Genomic DNA, 18,001 nt, shown 5'->3' with positions numbered 1-18,001 from the left:
CACTGGGGCAGGACGCAGACATCATACAGGCAGCACCTGGCAACATTCACCTTTAATTCTGTTACAAATTCCAGCGCTTGCCCTGGCCGCTGTCGGCCAAGGGCTTCACAGACACTGTGGGAAAGAGTGGGCACAGAATGCCCGAGGGGCCTGCTCCCCTCTGAGGCACATCCTCAGCGACGGCCAAACACCAGCAAGCTGGGTAGACTTCACGTGTCCACCAGGCCCAGCCCTGCCCTCCCCCGTCTGGTTCAGGGTCTCCAGGCCCAAGCGAAGGTGCGCACCGAGGCCCCCATTCCTCCTCACCGCGGAATCTCTGGGCAGCTCCAGGGGCCTCTCTGGCCCCACAGGGAACTCATGGTCAGCCATGGGCCTTACGGCGTCTGGGAGATGCGCTTCTGCAAGAGAGCCCAGGCTTTCTCCACCTTTGGGCAGGCCGGAGTGGCGGAAGGAGAAGACAGAGTCAGGCAGGCACCCACTGGAGACCCTCTCCTACGACCCAGCCGTTTCCTGGGCACCAACCTGGCGCTGGGTGACCTGTGGTTCCCATAAGGTGCTCAGCACCACGTGGCTCTGGTCCACAAGCTGTTGCCCATTCATCTGGCTCTGCAGCCGACTCTGAGCTGCAGCCTCACTCAGCCCATCCCTCTCCACAATTCGGCGTACAGCCTGGGCACGGAGAAGGCATCTGTCAGCCCGCACTCTCCGATCGGGCTGCCATGTGCAGGCGGAGGGGGTGGGGGATGGGGTCCAGTACCTCAGTCTCTGGGATGACGACGGTCCACACCTCATGCACCGTGTTCTGCCAGCCGGCTTCAAGCAGCATGGCAGCATCGATCACGCACACATGCTTTCCTGTGGGGAGACCCCAGTCACTGCTAGCAGCACACTGCCACTTGCTACCAGAGAGCCGGTGAGGCCTAGTCCCAAGGAAAGTGGAGGGCCTGGCTTGGGGTGAGGAAGCTCCCAGGGGGACAATCTGCTTACTGCCCTCCTCGGCTGCTCCCCTCATCCCTCAGACGCACCCTCAGCCACAGCCCGATTCATCTCCTCTCGAGCTAGCTCTGCGATAATTGGCCATGTAATGTCTGTGAGGATCTTCAGCTGCTCCTGAGGACAGAGGCCGCGACGGGAAACAGATGAGTGGAAACCGGCCCTCTGAACCAGCCCAGAGACGTCCGCTTGGTCCCAGCCTCCGGGGCTAGTAGCAGCTGAGGCGCCCTCGGAGAGAAGTGTGCTTACCTTGTTCCCAAACACCCGGCTGCCTAGAACCTTCCTGTTGATAGTGCCATCTTTGTGGAGGATATCTGGACAACAGAGACACAGGGCTAGGCAAGGAGGCCAGGCCATCCCCTCACTTCGGGCCACTTCCAGCCCTCCCCAGGCATTACCTGTTCCGAAGGCTTCCACAATGGGCTGGTAGGCAGGACCCCCTGGGGCGTAGGCCCGATGGCCCAGTTGGTCACTGTCGATGACAAACGCCCCCAGGCCCTTAAGCCGCTGAGCTACTGAGCTCTTCCCAGAGCCACTGATGCCCGTCAGCCCAATCACGTAGAGCTCTGTGGGGAGCTCGGGCCTCTTCTGGAGGTAGAGGAGAGGGAACCCCGGTTACTAGGGTCTTCAGACTTCTGCTTGAGACTACATTCCTCAGTCCTTACTCTCCAGCATTTCCAGCCCACCCAGAGGAGAGAGGGGACCGGCGTACGTATGGAGGCCGAAGCAGCTTTCCCAGCATTCGTTGGCGGGAGGTGGAGGAACTGACTTTGTCCTCTTCATTGTCTGCATGGTTTTGGTCCTTCAGCAGCTGGATCTGGTACAAGGCAAGCTCCTCCAGATCCTGAGATTAAAGAGGAGGAATGAGGAGAGGGGGGGAGGGGTGAGGAGACGGGAAGGAGGGGCAGGATGACGAGGACATCCAAGCTGCCCCCTTATCCTCCCCAGGGGTAGAGCCCGACTCCAAGGAACTGAGAAACAGTTCCTTCTTGCCTCTTCGTCACCACTCCAAGTCCTCTCTTCCCGCCTCTAGGGTCACAGTACTTCCAAAAGCCCCCCACATGGCCTTCCCCGTCCCCATCCACTCCCTCTGCCAGTCTCCCTCGGGGGTTACATTCTCAAGACGGAAGCGGTTGACGGCCATCCCCCCACGATAGGTCTCCTCGCTGACCACCAGGAACTCCAAGGAGGGGTCAGAGCCAGCGGGCCCATAGGGGTCCAGCAGGGGGATGATATCAAAAGTCAAGGAGGGCTTGATGTCCACCAGGAACTCACTCAGATGTTCCACACGTTCTGCGTAGGGTTGGAGCAGCTCAGGGAGCAACTTGCCTGGGGGAGGAGCCCAGAAGAACAGTGAGATCTTTTTACTGGGGAGGAAAACTATAGGCAAGTTTGGGGAAGACGATCCTCAAGCATCCAATCTCCGGGTCGGGAAGAAAGGGCTCATCTGGGAAGTGCTCTGTCAGGGGAGCAATGAAGAGGGAGCAGCCCGCAAGCACGACGGTCATGGCAGGGGCGGGCACGTGTCCAGAGGATGAGCAGTGCCAGGGAGCATCAGAATCAGATGGAGAATTCCAAGAACCACCCCAACGACGAGTTCCCCTCTTGCTGGATCTCTGGCACGACTACCTACAACCCACAACCCACCCACCCATTTACTCCCAGAGTCTCAACCTTTAGGGTTTAGGAGCCAGAAAATATCTCCAAAGGGCAGATTCCTTAGTTTTTTGGGAGAATTCTGATTTGAGTGGTGAGTAGATCACACATGGAGAAAGCTGCACTGGTTCATTTAACATAATTTCCTTAACACCCACCGGGTGCCAGGCGCTGTGACATACGGGAGGGTGGGAAGTAAAGGATGTACCCCCCCGCCCTTCCCTGGCACTGAGGGAAGATTAAGGAGTTTTGAGGGTCCTCCCCTGCTCTATCCCAGAGTCTGAGTATCTCTCACTCACTCTTCAACAGGTCTTTGTCTGCTACTCCCACCACAAGCTGCTCCTGGGCCAGGATGCACGCGACACTGAGCAACACCTTGTGGGCATTGTGCAGGCGGTCAAAGGTGCCACCCACAGCCCCACGGTGGTAGCCGCGCACTGGCTGCTTTGGAGACCTGGCCACGGGGGACGCTGGCCTGATGGTGGAGGGCAAGGGGGCATCCAGGGGTTCCCCGGGGAGCTCTCCAGTCCCATAATCGGGGTATAGCAGCACTGAGGCCAGCTGGGGACAACAACTGTAGCAGCTGGTGGCATAGCGCTCTAGCTGTTGTTTGACCGGGTTGTACTGGCTCCCATCCAGGGTTTGGAAGTCAGTCAGCACCACTTCCGGTGGGTGGGCCAGGTTCTGGACTGAGCTGGGCAGGGGAGGGAGAAAGGCGCTCTTGGCTCCTATATTGGTCAGCAGGACTCTGACATCCAAGTGCCTGTGGACGTCAGCGCCGGCGTAGAAGTGCGTGATGAAATCCAGGACCTCAAACGTGGCCTGCACGAGGCTGGACTGGGGCTGGGCCGGGCCCCCCAGGCTCATGCCCGGCTGCAGGTGTACATAGAGCGTGTGTTTCACCAGCCGGGCCGCCGAGGTCAGGATGGGGGCCAGGCGTGGGACCAGAGAGGCGAGCGGCGTCGTCAGCACCAGGAGGCCCGACCGGAACACGGCCATGCTGCCCAGGCCTGCGGACAGCCGGGGAGACGAGGCGTGGGTGACTGAAAGGTTATGTGGCCGAGGCTGAAGGCAGTCCGGGGCCTTGGGTCCAAGGGCAGGGACGGGGTCTCAGTGCTGATCCAGAGGAACCCGGGGGAAGGCACGGGGCCTCGGTGCTATGCGCTAAGCCCTGTTTCACATCTCTCGGAGCGGTGAAGCTGCTGAACGGGATCGAAATCCTGGGCAGGGAAGCTGGACAAAAGCCCCTGAGTCACAGGGATCCAGAAATCCTGGGCCCTCCTGCCAGGCTGCACGAGGGTCTTAAGGGAATCCAAAGAGGATAGTAGAGGGAAACACTCAGGCTTGGAGCGGTCCTCTACTTACTGACTTCTTGGCTTAGGTTCCGCTAGGGCCGCGGCGGAGCCTTACCTGACTGCGACCCGGAAACAGTAGTGCAGCGACTCCGACTCCGAGCTACGGATGGGCGGAGAGGCCAAAGTCTTAACTAGGTTCGGCGGCTCTCGCGAGATTTTGTAAGGAGTAGGGCGGATCCGGCCGAGGAGGTGGGGCCGAACTCGGAAGCTGGGGAGGCGAGTGAAACTATTTATTTCCAGATCTCAGCCACTCCCAGATCAGTTGGCGGAGGGGTAGGCGGAGCTGGAACCTCCTTTCACGATTGCCTTTTAGACCCTGACAGAAGAGAATGGCTTCAGCTGGGTTACCTAGGAGATAGCGTCAGAGGCAGTACACACACCTGACTTTTCTCTTAATAGGTTACAAAACACAGCACCTGGGTGGCTCAGCCGGTTGAGCGACTCTTGATTTTGGCTCAGGTCATGATGTCACGGTTTGTGAGTTCAAGCACGGCATCGGGCTCTGCACTGACACTGTGGAGCCCACTTGGGATTTTCTCCCCAGCCCCACTCCCCGCCCCGTCCTTTCCCCACTCTCATTTGCTCCCTCACGCTCTCTCTCTCTCTCTCTCTCAAAATAAACATTTAAAAAATAATAATAAATTACAGGGACGGAGGGGGGCCGTGCACAGTATAGCACTTAAATCAGGACTCAGAGTCCCTGGAGCTCTCCTGATGCCCTCCCACTCCAAGGATCCTCTTGTGGGAGGTCACAGGACAACTCTGTCCAAGCCCCATTTCACAGCTGGGGAAGTTGAGGCCCTCTATGTTCCAAGGACACGTAAGAAAGTAATGACAGAGGCCTGGTCTTACGGCTCGCCACACCAGTTGGAACCAGTTTGAAGGAGAGAGGGGGAGGAGAGTTCTGCATGGCAGCTCAGTCGAGTTGCCAGAGGATGGACTCCAGACAGAAGAAAAGGGAAGGAAGGAGGGAGACTTAGTGTCAAGGGTTAACTGTGAAGCTAATGGGGCTGGAAAGGCTGCAGTTGGTAGTCTCCCTGCGGAGAGGAAGCCAGGTTGCCATCAGGAAATGTTTCAAGTAAAGCTTTCCCAGAGAAGTCAGAAGGGAAGGAAACCAATTCCCTAAGATTCCAATATTGTGCTGTGGCTTATTTTCCCAAACTAAGCAAATGCTCATTTTCATAATTACCCGGAGTTTTTCCAGTTAGGTTTATTTATTTTTGAAAGAGAGAGAGAGCACCTGTGAGGAAGAGGCAACGAGAGGGAGAGGGAGATAGAGGTAATTCCAGGCAGACTCCGAGCTGTCAGCTCAAAGCCCCACATGTGGGCTCAAACCCACAACCCTGGGCTCATGACCTGAGCCAAAATCAAGATTCCGACAGTTAACCGACTGAGCCACACAGGTGCCCTCTTTTGTATTCTTAAGGCGATGTCTCAAGGGGGCAACTGGCTGGCTCAATTGGTGGAGCATGTGACTCTTGATCTGAGGGTTGTAAGAGCCCCACGTTGGGTGTAGAGATTACTTAAAAATAAAATCTTAAAAAACAAAGAAATAAAATAAATGAAGAGATGACTCAAAGGTGTGTAAGCCCCACAGAGCCTGGATGTGCCCCTGGAGTCAAGCACTGGAAGAGTTACAGAGCCACAAAGGCAATGAAGCCAGCTTCGGGCAGGAGACATCTTGGGTTGGATTTTAAAGAGAGGACCCCCGTAAGAAGCAGCTAACTGCAGACTCTCAGGAAACGCCCTGAAACATCTGGGCACAGACTCACACGGAGTCACTGTTGGAGGAGTGCTAGTTGGCTCTCAAGCTGGCCCTGGGCAACTGGAGGCTCCTCACCCACTCCTGTCCTTAGATACACTGCTCCTCCAGTGGTGGCCTTGAGGGAGCAATGTGTTGAGACCATCTGGACGGTATATGTGACGGAACCTATTTAAGGCCTCTGTATACACTACTGAGATTCTGGGGGCAAGCGCAGACATCTACTTGGAGCCGCCCCAGGACGAGTCTCCTAAGTCAGTTCTCTTGCTAATTAACTCCCCCCGCAACCTCCCAATCTGGAGTGGTCTGCTTCTTTCTTTGGTCTCTCCTTGGCCTCTGGGTACAGGAGCCAGTTTCATATTTCACTGAGGGAACTTCTAGGTTGTGAGTCAACAGTCATTTTTATTCGTAAATGTGGATTCAGTGCCTCCCATAATCAGGAATGGTTCTAGGTATAAGGGATCAACCAGTAAACAAAAACAAACCAAGGAGCTGCCCTGGAGCTTAGATTCCTCTGGGTCTTGGGATAGCATGGTGAAAGTTATAGAGAAATGTTTAACGATAAAGTCAGAAAATCAATAAATAAATCTATGATACATCTAGGGCTGAAAAGTGCTATGAAGAAAAATAAAACAGGGTGAGGGAACTATAATTGGGGGGAAGGGAATGCTATTTTAGATAAGGTCGTGCAGGGAAAGACCCGAAGGAAGAGAAAAATCAGAGATTAGGGAAACTGTACCAGACAAAAGTTCAAAGGCCCTGGGGCAGAAAGCCAGTAGGGCTGAATCCAATGATTCTAAGTGATGAAAGATAAGGTCAGAAAGGAGGTGGAGCCAGATCAAAGAATGTGTCGGAGGTCTTGGAGAATAGGCTTTGATTTTACTTAGCCAAAGGCGGCTTTTTAAGCACAGACATGAAATAACTTCCACTTGTAAAAGATCATTCTGGCTGCTCTGTGAAAATTTTACTTGGTGGGCATGGGTGGCATCAAAGCAACCGGTTAGGAAACCACTGCAGTAATCCAGCTGTGGTGATGGTAGACCAGAGTGATTTCCAAATATGCTTTGAAGACTGAAGGTATTTGCTGATGCGTTGGTTGAGGGATGAGCAAGGAGGAAGAATGGGGTTGTCGGGAACTGAAGTGGGGAAGACCGGGGCAGGAGCAGGGGGAGGTCTGGAAATCAGAACTTGGGTTTGGACGCATTCAGTTTATTAGGCATCAAGCAGAGCTGTTAAGTAAGAAGTTGGAGATGTATGTCTGGAGTTTTGGGAACCAATGCAGTTAGAGACATTGGAGACCTTGGGGAGGTTCATGGGCGCATAAACGGTCCTTGAAGTCACAGGACTGCCGGAGACCATTAAGAGAATGGACGTGGAGCACCTGGGTGGCTCCGTCGGTTAGGTGTCTGACTTTGGCTCAGGTCATGATCTCGTGGTCAGTGAGATCAAGCCCCACACCGGGCTCTGTGCTGACAGCTTGGAACCTGGAGCCTGGTTCAGATTCTGGCCTCCCTCTCTCTCTCTCTGCCCCTCCCCTGCTTATGCTCTTTCTCTCAAAAGTAAATAAACATTAAAAGAAGAGTATAAATATAATTGAGACACGTGGCTAGTTCAGTTGGTGGAGTGTGTGATTCTTGATCTCGAGGTTGAGGGTTTAAGCCCCATGTTGGGTAGAGATTACTTAAAAATAAAATCTTAGGGACATCTGGGTGGCTCAGTTGGTTAAGTGTCTGACTCTTGATTTCGGCTCAGGTCGTGATCCCACAGTTCCTGAGCTCAAGCTCCAATCATCAAGTTGGGCTCTGTGCTGCCAGCAAGAGGCCTGCTTGACATTCTCTCTATCCCCCTCTCTCTCTCTGCCCCTCCCTTGCTCACATGGCGGCTCGCTCTCTCTCTCTCTCTCAAAATAAACATTTAAAAACTTAATTTAAAAAATAAAATCTTAAAAAAAAAGAGATTATGATGTAAATTCATGGAGGGGTCACACTTTGTCTTTCTCATCATTGCATCCCCAGTCCAGGGGTGTGACCTTGTGAGCGTATGCATACACACTCACACTGGGGTGCAAAGGAACAGACTGCGGGACAGGAGCTGGACTCTGAGATTCATGCCATCTTGGCCCTCTCCCCTTCCTGTGGCCTTTCTGGATCCGGAAGAGACAGCAGAAGCATGTGGGCCAGCAGGGAGACAGGCAGGGATGAGCCGGCTGAGGCCCCCTGTGCCAGGAGCAGCCAGCAGCCCAGCGCCCAGAGTGGATGGCTACCTGGAGGTGGTGGCGGGTCCAGATGCTGTCCTTCCTCCCTCTCCCCCCAGGTTCCAAAAAACCCCAGCAATTTCCCCTCTAATCTGGCTTCCCAAGCTCCCCGCAGCCATCCCCCTGCCATTCCAGAAAGTACTCTCCCTCCCTCTCTCCCATCTCTTAGGCACCCCTGCCCCTGTCCTCTCCCCACAACCCCCTCATCTATTACTCTCCCTGTTCACTCCTTCTCCAGCACCCTACTTCTCAGGAAGATAGCGGGAAATTGACCCCACAACCCTGCAAGCCCTTCCTCTGGCTTCTGCTCCTGGCTGCAGGAGGGACAGCCCCTTGAGGAGGCCAGCCTGACCTGGAGCCTTAGCTGAACCTCCTGGTAAGTGGCAGCTTCTGGGCTGGTGGGGATCCCTCCAGCTGAGTTCTGTCAAGGGCAGGGGACGCGGAGGACGAGTGCAGCTGTATCCTATAACTCACTTAGCCTTGTTTCTTCTTTACACGTCGGGCTTCCGCATAGGTACACACAGTAGTAACACCACTACCAGTAGCAATAATAGCAGTGCCTGTTTGTTAAGACCTCCTTCCCAGCACTTTCAGGAATTAGCTCAAGCCTTCATACAATCCATGACATAGGTTTTATACCCATTTTACAGGTAAGAGGACAGACTAAGAAAGGATAAGGCCCTTGCCTTAAGTCTCATGACTAGTGCGGCCCAAATCACAAACCATTTCTCCCCCTATCCAGGTCCGCCTCACCCCTGCTGCAGACACCCCGCGGGAATCCAGGGACCACTGTCGGCCCTGCCCTTCGGTGGGCTAGTTCCTTCCTCTTTCTGGGCCTCGGCCTCCGCGTTGGTGTTACCCCGGCTAGCCACGGTCTTTCCAGATCGCCCCCCCCGCGCTGTAAGCGCCGCCTGTCGCACACACGCCCTTGGGGTCGCAAAGGAGAGCGCGGCAGACAGCGGCGGCCCAAGCCTTTATTGCGGGGCGGCGGGACGCGTGCCGAGCGCGGGGCCGCCCAGGTCCGCGGCGGACTCCTCGGCCTGCTCGTCAGAGAACACGACGCGGTGCATGGCGGCGACGTAGCTGCGGCCGCTGGGGTCGGCCAGGCGCGTGCGCACCAGAGGCAGGAAGCGCTCCGTGCTGAAGTAGCGCAGCGCTGGGCGGGGGTCGCGCAGCGCGGCGAGGAAGACCTGCGGCGGCGGGAGGAGGCGCGTGGCCGGGGCTGCCCCCCCCCCCCACCGACGCGTCGTCTCTGTTCCCGGGGGCGCGCCCAGTGTCTACCTCGGTCACCTCCTCTGGGTCCTGCGCCGCCTCGCGTAAGATCCGCTCCAAATGGCGCTGGTAGCGGGAGAAGAGGTCGCGGGTCTCGGCGTCCGCGCCGTTCAGCGCTTCCCCCAGGCCGCCCTCCAGCTTCTCCTGGAAGGCGGTGCGCACCGGGCCGCACTCGATGAGGCTCACGCTGCGGGCACAGAGCGGCGGGTGGGCGGGGGCGCTGCAAGCGGGATGGGCAAGGCGGGCAGGGGGCGGGCAGGGGTCTGCGCTTTGGCCTCGGCCCGGGGAAACCAGAGCGTTTGAAAAGCAGCTCACTGCCGGAAATGCCCCCCTTCCCTGCCACACACACAGCCATTTGGGGAGGGGTGCGAGGGAGACGTGCGTCAGAATCCCAACCTGGCAGGCTCCCCTCAGCTGTGTGTCCTTAGGCAAGTCACGTAATCTCTTTGGGCCTCCGTTTCCCAGCTGGATGGCAGAAGTGAGATAATGAACGCTAAGTGCCCAGTACTGCATCTGGTGTACAAGGAGTGTGAGCCGCAGTGGAGAGGGGCCAGGAAGGACGCCTGAGAGTGGCTCAAAACAGGTCAGGGTTCCGGGATTCTCTAAGTCGGGGTTCAGAGGGTGCTGGGGCGGGACGGTGACTCACTGGACCCCGAAGGGCGGCAGCAGAACTGCCAAACTCTCGCACAGACCTTCGATCGCGAACTTGCTGGCGCAGTAAACGGCGTTGAATGGCAGCCCTTCCAAGAGAGATGAGGCTTTTGGAGGCGCATCTGGGAGGGCATCCACCCCGAGCCCACCGTAGCGCGTGTCACTGTCACCAGGCCCCACCCCTCCCGTTGGCCCTGCCCCATTCCACGCACCCATCAAGCCGCCCAAGCTCCCTGTCACCAAGACGCGTCCCGAGCGGCGGCGCTTCATGTCCGGCAGGAAGGCCTGCAGCATCCGCACCATCCCTGCCACGTTCACGTCCAGCACAGACCTAATGGCACCAGCCTCATGCCCCTCCAGCGGCCCGAGTAAGCCCTGGCCCGCATTACACACTGCAAGGAGAGAGGCCGAAATCCACCTGCCTCGCCTTCCTCCGACCCAGTCTGTCCCCTTGTGTTCCCGGGGCTTCGGGACTTTTTGATTTGGACACAGGGTAGGGAAGGCTCCTACACACGTTTCGGGAGGCTCACCCAGCACGTCCACGCGGCCCTCGGTCACGCGTGCCCGGGCAGCGGCCACGGAATCTGCATCCCTCACGTCCAGCTGCAATGTCTCCAGGGAGCCAGGAGGGCACCCTCGGGACTGGGCTGCCTCCCACAGGGGGCCCTGCGCCCTCAGGTCCCGCAGTGTGGCATACACTGGAGGTTTGGGGAGAAGGAGGATCTGAATTTCATGCTTCCCCCTACCTGGGTCCCCTTGAACCAGCGACTGCTCCTTTCTCTCCATCCCAGCCCCTCAGATACCTTTGAAGCTCCTGGAGGGGTCGGAGGCCAGACGCAGGGCCAGGTGCAGGCCAATGCCGGAGGAGCAGCCGGTGATGAGCACCACAGTGCGGTCCATGGGGAGACTTGTGCGGGTGGAGGGGGCACGGGGAATGCAAGGCTAGGGGCTCTGAGCTCAAGAGCCCCTGCTTTGCCCCGCCTTTGGGGTGCCCACCCCTTGTTGTGTCTCTAGCACAATCTCAAGGCTGAGCCTTCCCGCCAGTCTGGAGCCTCCTCACCTCCGTCAAAGCAGAGATGAGGCCACTGCTCAGAGTACCCCTGGCCAGAGGGAGGGTAAGCTTTTGCAAGCAGATGTGGACTCTCATGTGGGCAGCCAGTGCCCTGGGCACATCTTCCCCTGTGTGTGCCTCTGCCCCATAGGGGCAATGATAGGTTCCAAAGTTGGCTGCTGAGGGTGTGAAAGTAAATGTTTTGGGAAGGGCCTTATCAGTTCCAAGGTCAGGTGTTGGTATTACGTACAGGGAGGCTGAGGCAGGGGGGCAGGGGGGCAGGGGGAAATGGCGTCACACCAGTGTCCAGGCTGTAGCCCTGAGTCCTCCCAGGCATCTCGGTCGTGACATTTGGACAGACAGGCCCAGGTGAGTCACCAGTTTATTAAGTTGTATTAAAACAGTACTTTGATCCCAAATTTGGGGTGGTGGAGGAGAACAGCTCACCCCCTCCACAGTTCCCGTGCTTGATCCCCCACCAGGTCTGGAGTTCCTCTGCCCAGGCCTGGGGCCCTCCTGTGATGCCTGTCTAGTTCCAGGCCCTGGGAACCTGCCCAGGCCTGGATTTGGGGAAGAACACCTCCTGGGGAGGGGGAGGGGGTTACTCTGTCACAAGGAGCCAGTCACCAACCGGGGGTAGTATCTGAGGAAGAGCTTCTTGGCCAGGTCCACAGTGTCTCCGTGGGGCTGGCTAGGATACCTCTGTGCGCTCAGGACAAAGGTCTGCTCCAGCTGGAAGGCATTCTTTTCAAACTGGTGCTGTTGGAAGGGAATGCCTCGGACCAGGCTCTCGACCAGCATCTCCATGAAGAGCCGCCAGCGCGGGGTATAGTAGTCAGCCACCAGCCCGGCCAGCTGCTTGTTGGCGTAGTCCAGGATGTTGCCCTCGGGCCCCCACAGGGTCAGCTGGTAGCGGCTGTTCTGCTCATAGAAGCGGGCCTCGGCCTCACTGACGGCCGCCGCCCGGGCCTGCTCCAGCCAGCTGCCCAGCAGGAAGCGGCCATCACTGGCCAGCACTTCGTCCAGCGAGGGCAGAAGCTCGTAGACCAGGATGCCTGCCGCCCTCAGCAGGGGAGCCAGCTCCTTGTTCAGGTAGGCGGCCCTCGCCTCCTCATAGTACAAGCTGACCAGCTCCTGGGCCGCCTGGCGGGTGACGTCCAGCAGGTCGTAGCGGAAGGTGGGGCTGGTGGCCAGGGCGGGAGTGGTTGCCAGCAGCAGCCGCCAGGCCTCGAACACATCCGATCGGTTGTACCAGACGGTGGTGAGCATCTGCAGGGATGGCCTCCTGACCAGTGGGCTGCGATTGTGCCCGCTGCAGGCCTCGCCAGAGCAGTTGTAGACGCTCCTGAGAAGCAGCTTCCAGGCGGCTCCTGTGTTTCCGTGGGAGGCCCCATACCGACGGGCTGCAAAGCCCGTCACCCAGGCCTCCAGATCTGCCACTGGGTCCTTCCGCCAGCCCAGCTCGGCCATGAGGGCATAGACCACTTCGTTCTGGCCGATGCCCTCTGGGGCCATGCCTGTGCCTACCATGGTGGAGTTAGGGAAGAGGCGGGCAGCGGCAGGACCTCGGTTCACGGCCTCCAGGGCCCCGAACAGACCGTGGTTGCCCCCAAAGTTATGCAGCATGCACCAGATAAAGGGCTGGCCCTGGAAGGAGGCTGTTCGGAGGTACACGGGCTGACTCTCAGCAAACAGGTCCAGAATCAAGAGGCGGCCACGGGGCACTGCCCCCAGCACGGCGCTCACCTGGGCAGGCCCCCAGAACTGGGGCTGGTGCTGGAAAAGCCAGCCTTGGAGCAGCCACACGGCATCAGGGTCCACTGTGGTGGGGAGACAGAGAAGAGGGCTGATGAGAGGAGAGGGGGCAGGGGAACATTCACCCCATTCTACAGATAAGAAGACAGAGGTCCAGAGAGGTTAAATGACTCAATCGCAGGACACTCATTCCGATTCAGGAGAATCTGCAGACCCGACAGGGTGTGTGGTGAAGCCGATGCCGCCAGTCCTGGATCACACTTCGAGCAGGTGCTCCCTCTCAGGGAAGCCAGGGCCAATGGGTCCCCTTCCTGGCTGACACAGAGACCTCCCCACCCGGCCATTCCTGACCTGGCCCCTCTCTGCCCCACCCCTGTAAGTGGCAGGAAGTTGTGCTGACTTTACATCTGCGCACAAGGAAGAACACCTACCGGCTTTGAACACATCCCCTGAGCTCTGGCCCGCGTTACCTGCCTCAGCTCGGAGGCAGAGAGCAAATAAAATACTTCCGATAGCCAGCACTTAGTGACACTTTGTTCTGGGCCAGGTTTCATTCGACTGATGAGGTAGCCTCATTTTACAGACAAGAAAACGGAGGCACTGGGAGGGAGGTAACTTGTTACAGGTCACACTGGCAGGGTGTGGCGGCGCCAGGGCTGGAGCGGGCTGTCCAGCTCCGGAGCTCACCTCTCCATCACGGTGTGACTAAATGAGATGATATGTGTGCAGGTGATGTGAGTCAGCGGCGGTGTTATTCCCAGTGCCTTCTCCTACCCAATGACCTATGCCACACCTCCCTGAAGGCGAAGGGCAGGGGGGAACACCCCTTCCCACCTCCCCCTGGCACGAACCTGTGACCATGGCCTGGTAGACAGAGGCTGTGGCTGACGCAAGGTAGGAGGGTTCCGAGGAGGGGGGCTGCATCTCGTTGAAAGTGTCAGCCCCATAGATGTGATCCGTGCCAAACTCTTTGGTCACTTCCCGCAGGAAGAGGCTCCCAATGACAGGGAATAGAGGGTCTTCCGGAGCCAGGAGGAAGGAGCAGGAGTAGGAGCAGTTGAAGTGTCCCCAAGTGCCCAGCTGGGTGACATTGGCCTGAGGGAACACCCTAGTCGCAGGGAGCAATCCAAACACTTACTGGAGGCTGAGGTGGTATCCATCGCCAGCCTCACTAGCCTACCTGCCGTTCCTGGAACCCATCCCGGTCTCTCCTGCCTCTGTGCCTTTGCACATGCTGTGCCCTGTGGCCGGAGTCCTTTCCTTCTCCCTCCCTGCTCAGCTAGCTGGGTTACTCTTCAACACCTCATCTGGAAATCTGTTGTCTCTCCCCCTCCCACAGGCCAAAACAAGCAACATTCAGTTTTCAAGATCTGGCCCAGTGCTGGCTCTGCACTGCTCCCTGGCTGCCCCACTTCCCCAGGCGGAAGCGGCCTCGACAGAAAAGCGGGCCCATGTATGTTCCTGTCCTTATCCCTGCACTGTCTCCCCCTGCCAACTTGTCCCCAGAAGGGGCAGAACGCAGTGCACCTTTGTCGCTGCCTCCCCAGGGCCCAGCACAGAGCCTTGTCTGACGAATGTGTGCTGACTGTATGAACAAGGCCCTTGCCATCCAGCCGGGAGGTGAAGGGGTGGCCAGTAAGGCCAACAATGTGCACTAAGCCCTGTGCGGGAACCAGGTTGTCATGGGCATGGAGGCAGTGGTAACCAATGCTTGGGGCCCCAGCAAGGCTACCTGAAGGATGGGGGGGTCTCAGCTGGACCTTAAAGAATTTTCCAGTCACAGCAGAGGAAGAGGTGGTAGCGCAGAGGAGCAGAAAGGACAGAGAAGACCGCTGCACCCCAAGTGTCACTAAATAAGAGGTGCCGTTTGGAAAGACTCATATACTTTACAAGTAAAGAAACGGAGGCACAGAGCAGTCATGGAGAATGAGTCCAAGTTCATGTTGCTAGTCTAGCAGAGCCAGGAATCAAGCCTGGGCCTACATCCAGAGCTTCAGTGTCTCTTTAAATTACATCTTGCAGGGAAAAAGGGATTTCCTCTCTGAGCCACGTGGGGGGCGGGGGAACCTTACCTGGTGATAGCCTTGGGGACATGCCCTGCGAATGCAGGCAACACTGGGGTCATGCCGAAGGAGCGCATCCGGTCCAGGATCCGATGCTGGGGGGACGACGGGACAGCTGGTGGGCATGGCCCTGAGGCGGGAGGTCCTCATCACCCCAGGGCACACAGAGTTCCCCTCAAGGCCCAGTTAAGAGCCCTGAGGCCAGCCAAATACCACCCTCTTTGGCTCATGACTCTCTAGCACTTTCCAATTCTGCCCCCATTCCTTCCCCATCCTTTTACCTGGAGGTAAAGCTGTTTGAGGTGCCAGGAGCGGGGCAGGGGACCACCCCAGGTGTGCAGGTTGCCCATGCGCCCCCAGGCCAGGAAGGCAGGGCCAGTGAAGTACTCATCGATCTCCGACTGGGTCAGGCCCAAGGTCAGGTACACCTGAGGAGGGCGATGCCCACACACAAGTACATGTAAATACATTCATCTCCATTCATTGATTCATTCATTCAACAAACACTTATTCATCTCTTCTCTGTGCTGAGCCCTAGAGTTACTAAGACAAACTGTGACCCTTGGCAGGAGCCCGGAGTCCAAGAGAAACAGACCTGTGAACAGGTGAATTTACTAATCTGTCACCCTTGTCGCAGGGCGAGGTGAGGCACAAAGGGGCTCTCCTCAAAATGGGGGACGGGGCCTTAGAAGGCTTCATGGAACAAGGCTGGCTAGAATGATGGGTGAGGCCAGCTCCCCAGGGAGCCTAAAGGGCCCCAAGGCAGCCGGAGCCCTCAGGAACCAGGCACAGAAGCCCCCAGGCTGAGGAGAGCCTGAAGGTGACAGGAGCTCCTTCCGGTGGAGACAGCAGCAGGTCTCCACCAGATGTGCACCTCAGAAAGGACACGGTTGGAACTTAGGAGCCAGAAGTCCTGTTCAGAAGCTCTTGTGGGGAGGGGGGTCATCCCAGGAGAGGGGCAAGAGCCTGAAGGGGGGCCATGAATAAAGATAAAGAAGATGAGGCAGATCAAGAGCTGCTGATGAGATAGAATGCAGGGAAGGGGCAGCCTGACCGGCTGTGGGGGTGGGGAGAGAGGGGAGCCCGGCTTCTTTAAGCGTTTCTAGTGGGATGCTGGGGCCCAGCCCTCCACAGGCACTCGTGTTTGGCTCAGCAACAGAAGCCTGTTTCCAGACGGCTGGGGCCATCGTGCACACCACAAACACTTCTGAAGTCTTTAGTCTGTGTACCGGACGCTGGGCTGTGGGGGAGGCAGGGACACAGGGGGAAGGAGGATGTGGTGGGCACGCACCCGCTGCCAGATGGCCTCCTGGCCGCTCCAGGCCAGTGCCAGGTTGATGCCATTCAGTGCCATCCAGTCCAGCTCCTTCTCCCAGCGGGCCCAGTCCCACCACACGAAGGAGTAGCTGTGCGTGCACACATTCTGGTAATAGCGGTACCTGTGGGCAGGGGGCATGAGCTGCGGCGTGTCCCTGGGGGCGGAGGGGGTGTCCCCCACTCCCTACCCCAGATCTAGCCCAGAGGGGAGGGGACCCAAATGTAGCCCCTCCACTGCTTCACTCCAGGACCCACCCCAGGTAGAGTTGAGACTCAGTACTGAGGCAGGAGGGAAGGGAGCCTCGGGCAACAAGGTGACGAAGTAAAGCCATTTTGGTTTTAGGCTGACCCTTAACCTAAAAGTCAACAGGTCATTAAAAAGAGTCACAAGACCCCACTCATGGAAAACCACAAGACCTCACTCCCTTTGGCAATAAAAGCCACAAAGGTCGGACATTCTTAAAACTGCTCCCTTCAGGCGCCTGGGTGACTCAGTCGGTTAAGCGTCGGGCTTCGGCTCAGGTCATGATCTCGCACTCGGTTCGTGGGTTCGAACCCCGCATCAGGTTCTGTGCTGACAGCTAGCTCAGAGCCTGGAGCCTGTCTTCGAAATCTGTGTCTCCCTCTTTCTCTGACCCTCCCCTGCTCACGCTGTCTCTCTCTCAGAAATAAAACAAACAAACAAACAAACAAAAACTCCACAACTCAATCACAACCCTAAAACGATGGAAAAGCTAACCACCCGATGTAAAGGTTAAATCCTCAGTTAAAGAGTAAGCCTCTCCCTGTACTGACAGCCAGCGAATTTAGAAAACTTCTAAAACTCTTTGTTAGAAGCAAAGGGGTGTGCGTCCTCTTCCTCATCTGGGAGGAGAGATCCCTACTTTGTGAAGTAGCACCTTACTTACTTCTAGGCTTAATAAGTCTTTGTCCCTTTCTCTAAACAGCTTGCTCTTGAATCTTCCTCCCCAAAAGCCAAGAACTTTCTTGGCGAGGGTCCTGAGACACTTCCATTTGGGGCCTCGGACGGTCGGGCATCAATACCAGAGCTTCCTACGTGCCCACCTGTAGCCAGTCAGGTATCTGGGAGAGCACATTGGACTCTTCTAGAGCCCCCTTCAGCACGGTGTTTAAGTGTCTATGGCAACATTCGCCCCTCTCCTGGAATGGGGGGTCCCTCTTTCCACAGTCTAATGGGGAGACAAATGAGTGAACACACACACCACCTCCTGCCGTGGGGCAAGCACCAGAACGGAAGCTGTTAGGGGGTGGGTGCCATTCCTCTGTGGTGCATCTGCCAAGAGAAGGTGGGGAGGGAAGTGAATAGCGTTTTTTGGTCACTAATTATGGACCACAAATTCTACGCCCGTCACTCTTCAAATCCTCACAACCAACAATGAGCGGTAGATGTCATTATTTCCATTTTTCAGATGAGCCAGTCGAGGTTCTGAGGGGTTAAGTGACTTGCTCAGGACACACGGCTTTTAGAGGCAGAGCCTCTGGGATCTGAAGCCAGAGTTGTGCGACCCTAAGGACAGCGCTACAGTCAGTCTCAGTCGCTGCGGTAGCCACCAGGAGAGCGCGGGGTGGGGCGGGGACTCATCGAGGGGCGACAGGCAGGTGCCTGCAGCGAGGGGGGCGTGGAGCCCGCGGACCGGCGGGCCCCGTACCTGTTGGGCGTGGCCTCGGTCAGCTCCTCGTGCACGACGGGCAGCGGCTCGGGCAGACGCAGCTGAGAGCCCGACCAGGCCACGTGGCAGCCGCAGAAGTCGCGCAGGTAGCGGTGCAGCCCTGCGGCGGCGGCCACGCCGGTGGAGCCGACCACCCGCACGCGCGCCCCGGCGCCGCCGCCGCTTAGGCGGTACGTGTCCA

At 57.5% G+C, this 18,001-nt stretch overlaps 3 protein-coding genes and 1 long non-coding RNA gene across 9 annotated transcripts in view; 1 reads left to right on the top strand and 3 right to left on the bottom strand.

The window, feature by feature from the left end:
- Positions 1-34: 34 nt before the first annotated feature.
- On the bottom strand, positions 35-4,147 carry COASY (Coenzyme A synthase). 2 transcript variants are annotated; one of them, XM_029928536.1, is made up of 10 exons: positions 4,060-4,147; positions 2,949-3,659; positions 2,108-2,322; positions 1,706-1,837; positions 1,392-1,581; positions 1,243-1,307; positions 1,026-1,110; positions 758-855; positions 523-669; positions 35-425 (listed from the first exon to the last, which is right to left on the bottom strand). In XM_029928536.1, exons 2-10 carry the CDS (start codon positions 3,646-3,648, stop codon positions 375-377), a joined length of 1,683 nt encoding a protein of 560 aa, XP_029784396.1. In that variant the 5' UTR covers positions 3,649-3,659; positions 4,060-4,147; the 3' UTR covers positions 35-374. The 2 variants fall into 2 exon arrangements, with proteins under 2 accessions (XP_029784396.1, XP_029784397.1); XM_029928537.1 differs by lacking the exon at positions 4,060-4,147 and adding an exon at positions 4,015-4,032.
- Positions 4,148-4,206: 59 nt separating this feature from the next.
- Positions 4,207-11,252, bottom strand: HSD17B1 (hydroxysteroid 17-beta dehydrogenase 1). 3 transcript variants are annotated; one of them, XM_029928544.1, is made up of 6 exons: positions 10,747-11,252; positions 10,474-10,641; positions 10,156-10,335; positions 9,939-10,032; positions 9,302-9,479; positions 4,207-4,320 (listed from the first exon to the last, which is right to left on the bottom strand). In XM_029928544.1, exons 1-6 carry the CDS (start codon positions 10,841-10,843, stop codon positions 4,231-4,233), a joined length of 807 nt encoding a protein of 268 aa, XP_029784404.1. In that variant the 5' UTR covers positions 10,844-11,252; the 3' UTR covers positions 4,207-4,230. The 3 variants fall into 3 exon arrangements, with proteins under 3 accessions (XP_029784404.1, XP_029784403.1, XP_029784401.1); XM_029928543.1 differs by lacking the exon at positions 4,207-4,320 and adding an exon at positions 8,634-9,210; XM_029928541.1 differs by lacking the exon at positions 4,207-4,320 and having other exon boundaries at positions 8,634-9,479.
- LOC115282474 lies at positions 9,131-13,270 on the top strand. Of its 3 annotated transcripts, none has more exons than XR_003904643.1 (5): positions 9,131-9,336; positions 9,758-9,875; positions 10,735-11,058; positions 11,895-12,086; positions 12,931-13,270. It is a non-coding gene; the product is annotated as an uncharacterized LOC115282474 (long non-coding RNA). The 3 variants fall into 3 exon arrangements; XR_003904641.1 differs by having other exon boundaries at positions 12,887-13,270; XR_003904640.1 differs by having other exon boundaries at positions 9,133-9,336; positions 12,950-13,270.
- Positions 11,363-18,001, bottom strand: part of NAGLU (N-acetyl-alpha-glucosaminidase) — a 6,913-nt gene continuing 274 nt past the window's right edge. Inside the window, 6 exon segments of the mRNA XM_029928535.1 lie at positions 11,363-12,814; positions 13,601-13,857; positions 14,822-14,907; positions 15,094-15,240; positions 16,104-16,251; positions 17,800-18,001. The exon segment at positions 17,800-18,001 is cut by the window's right edge and continues 100 nt beyond it. Of these exon segments, the coding sequence (XP_029784395.1) occupies positions 11,604-12,814; positions 13,601-13,857; positions 14,822-14,907; positions 15,094-15,240; positions 16,104-16,251; positions 17,800-18,001 (2,051 nt within the window). The 3' untranslated portion in view covers positions 11,363-11,603.

Source organism: Suricata suricatta, chromosome 17, assembly GCF_006229205.1.
Source record: "Suricata suricatta isolate VVHF042 chromosome 17, meerkat_22Aug2017_6uvM2_HiC, whole genome shotgun sequence".
NCBI classification, from domain to species: domain Eukaryota; kingdom Metazoa; phylum Chordata; class Mammalia; order Carnivora; family Herpestidae; genus Suricata; species Suricata suricatta.
Note: the sequence above shows the minus strand (reverse complement) of the source record. Positions and strands in the feature narration are given on the sequence as shown.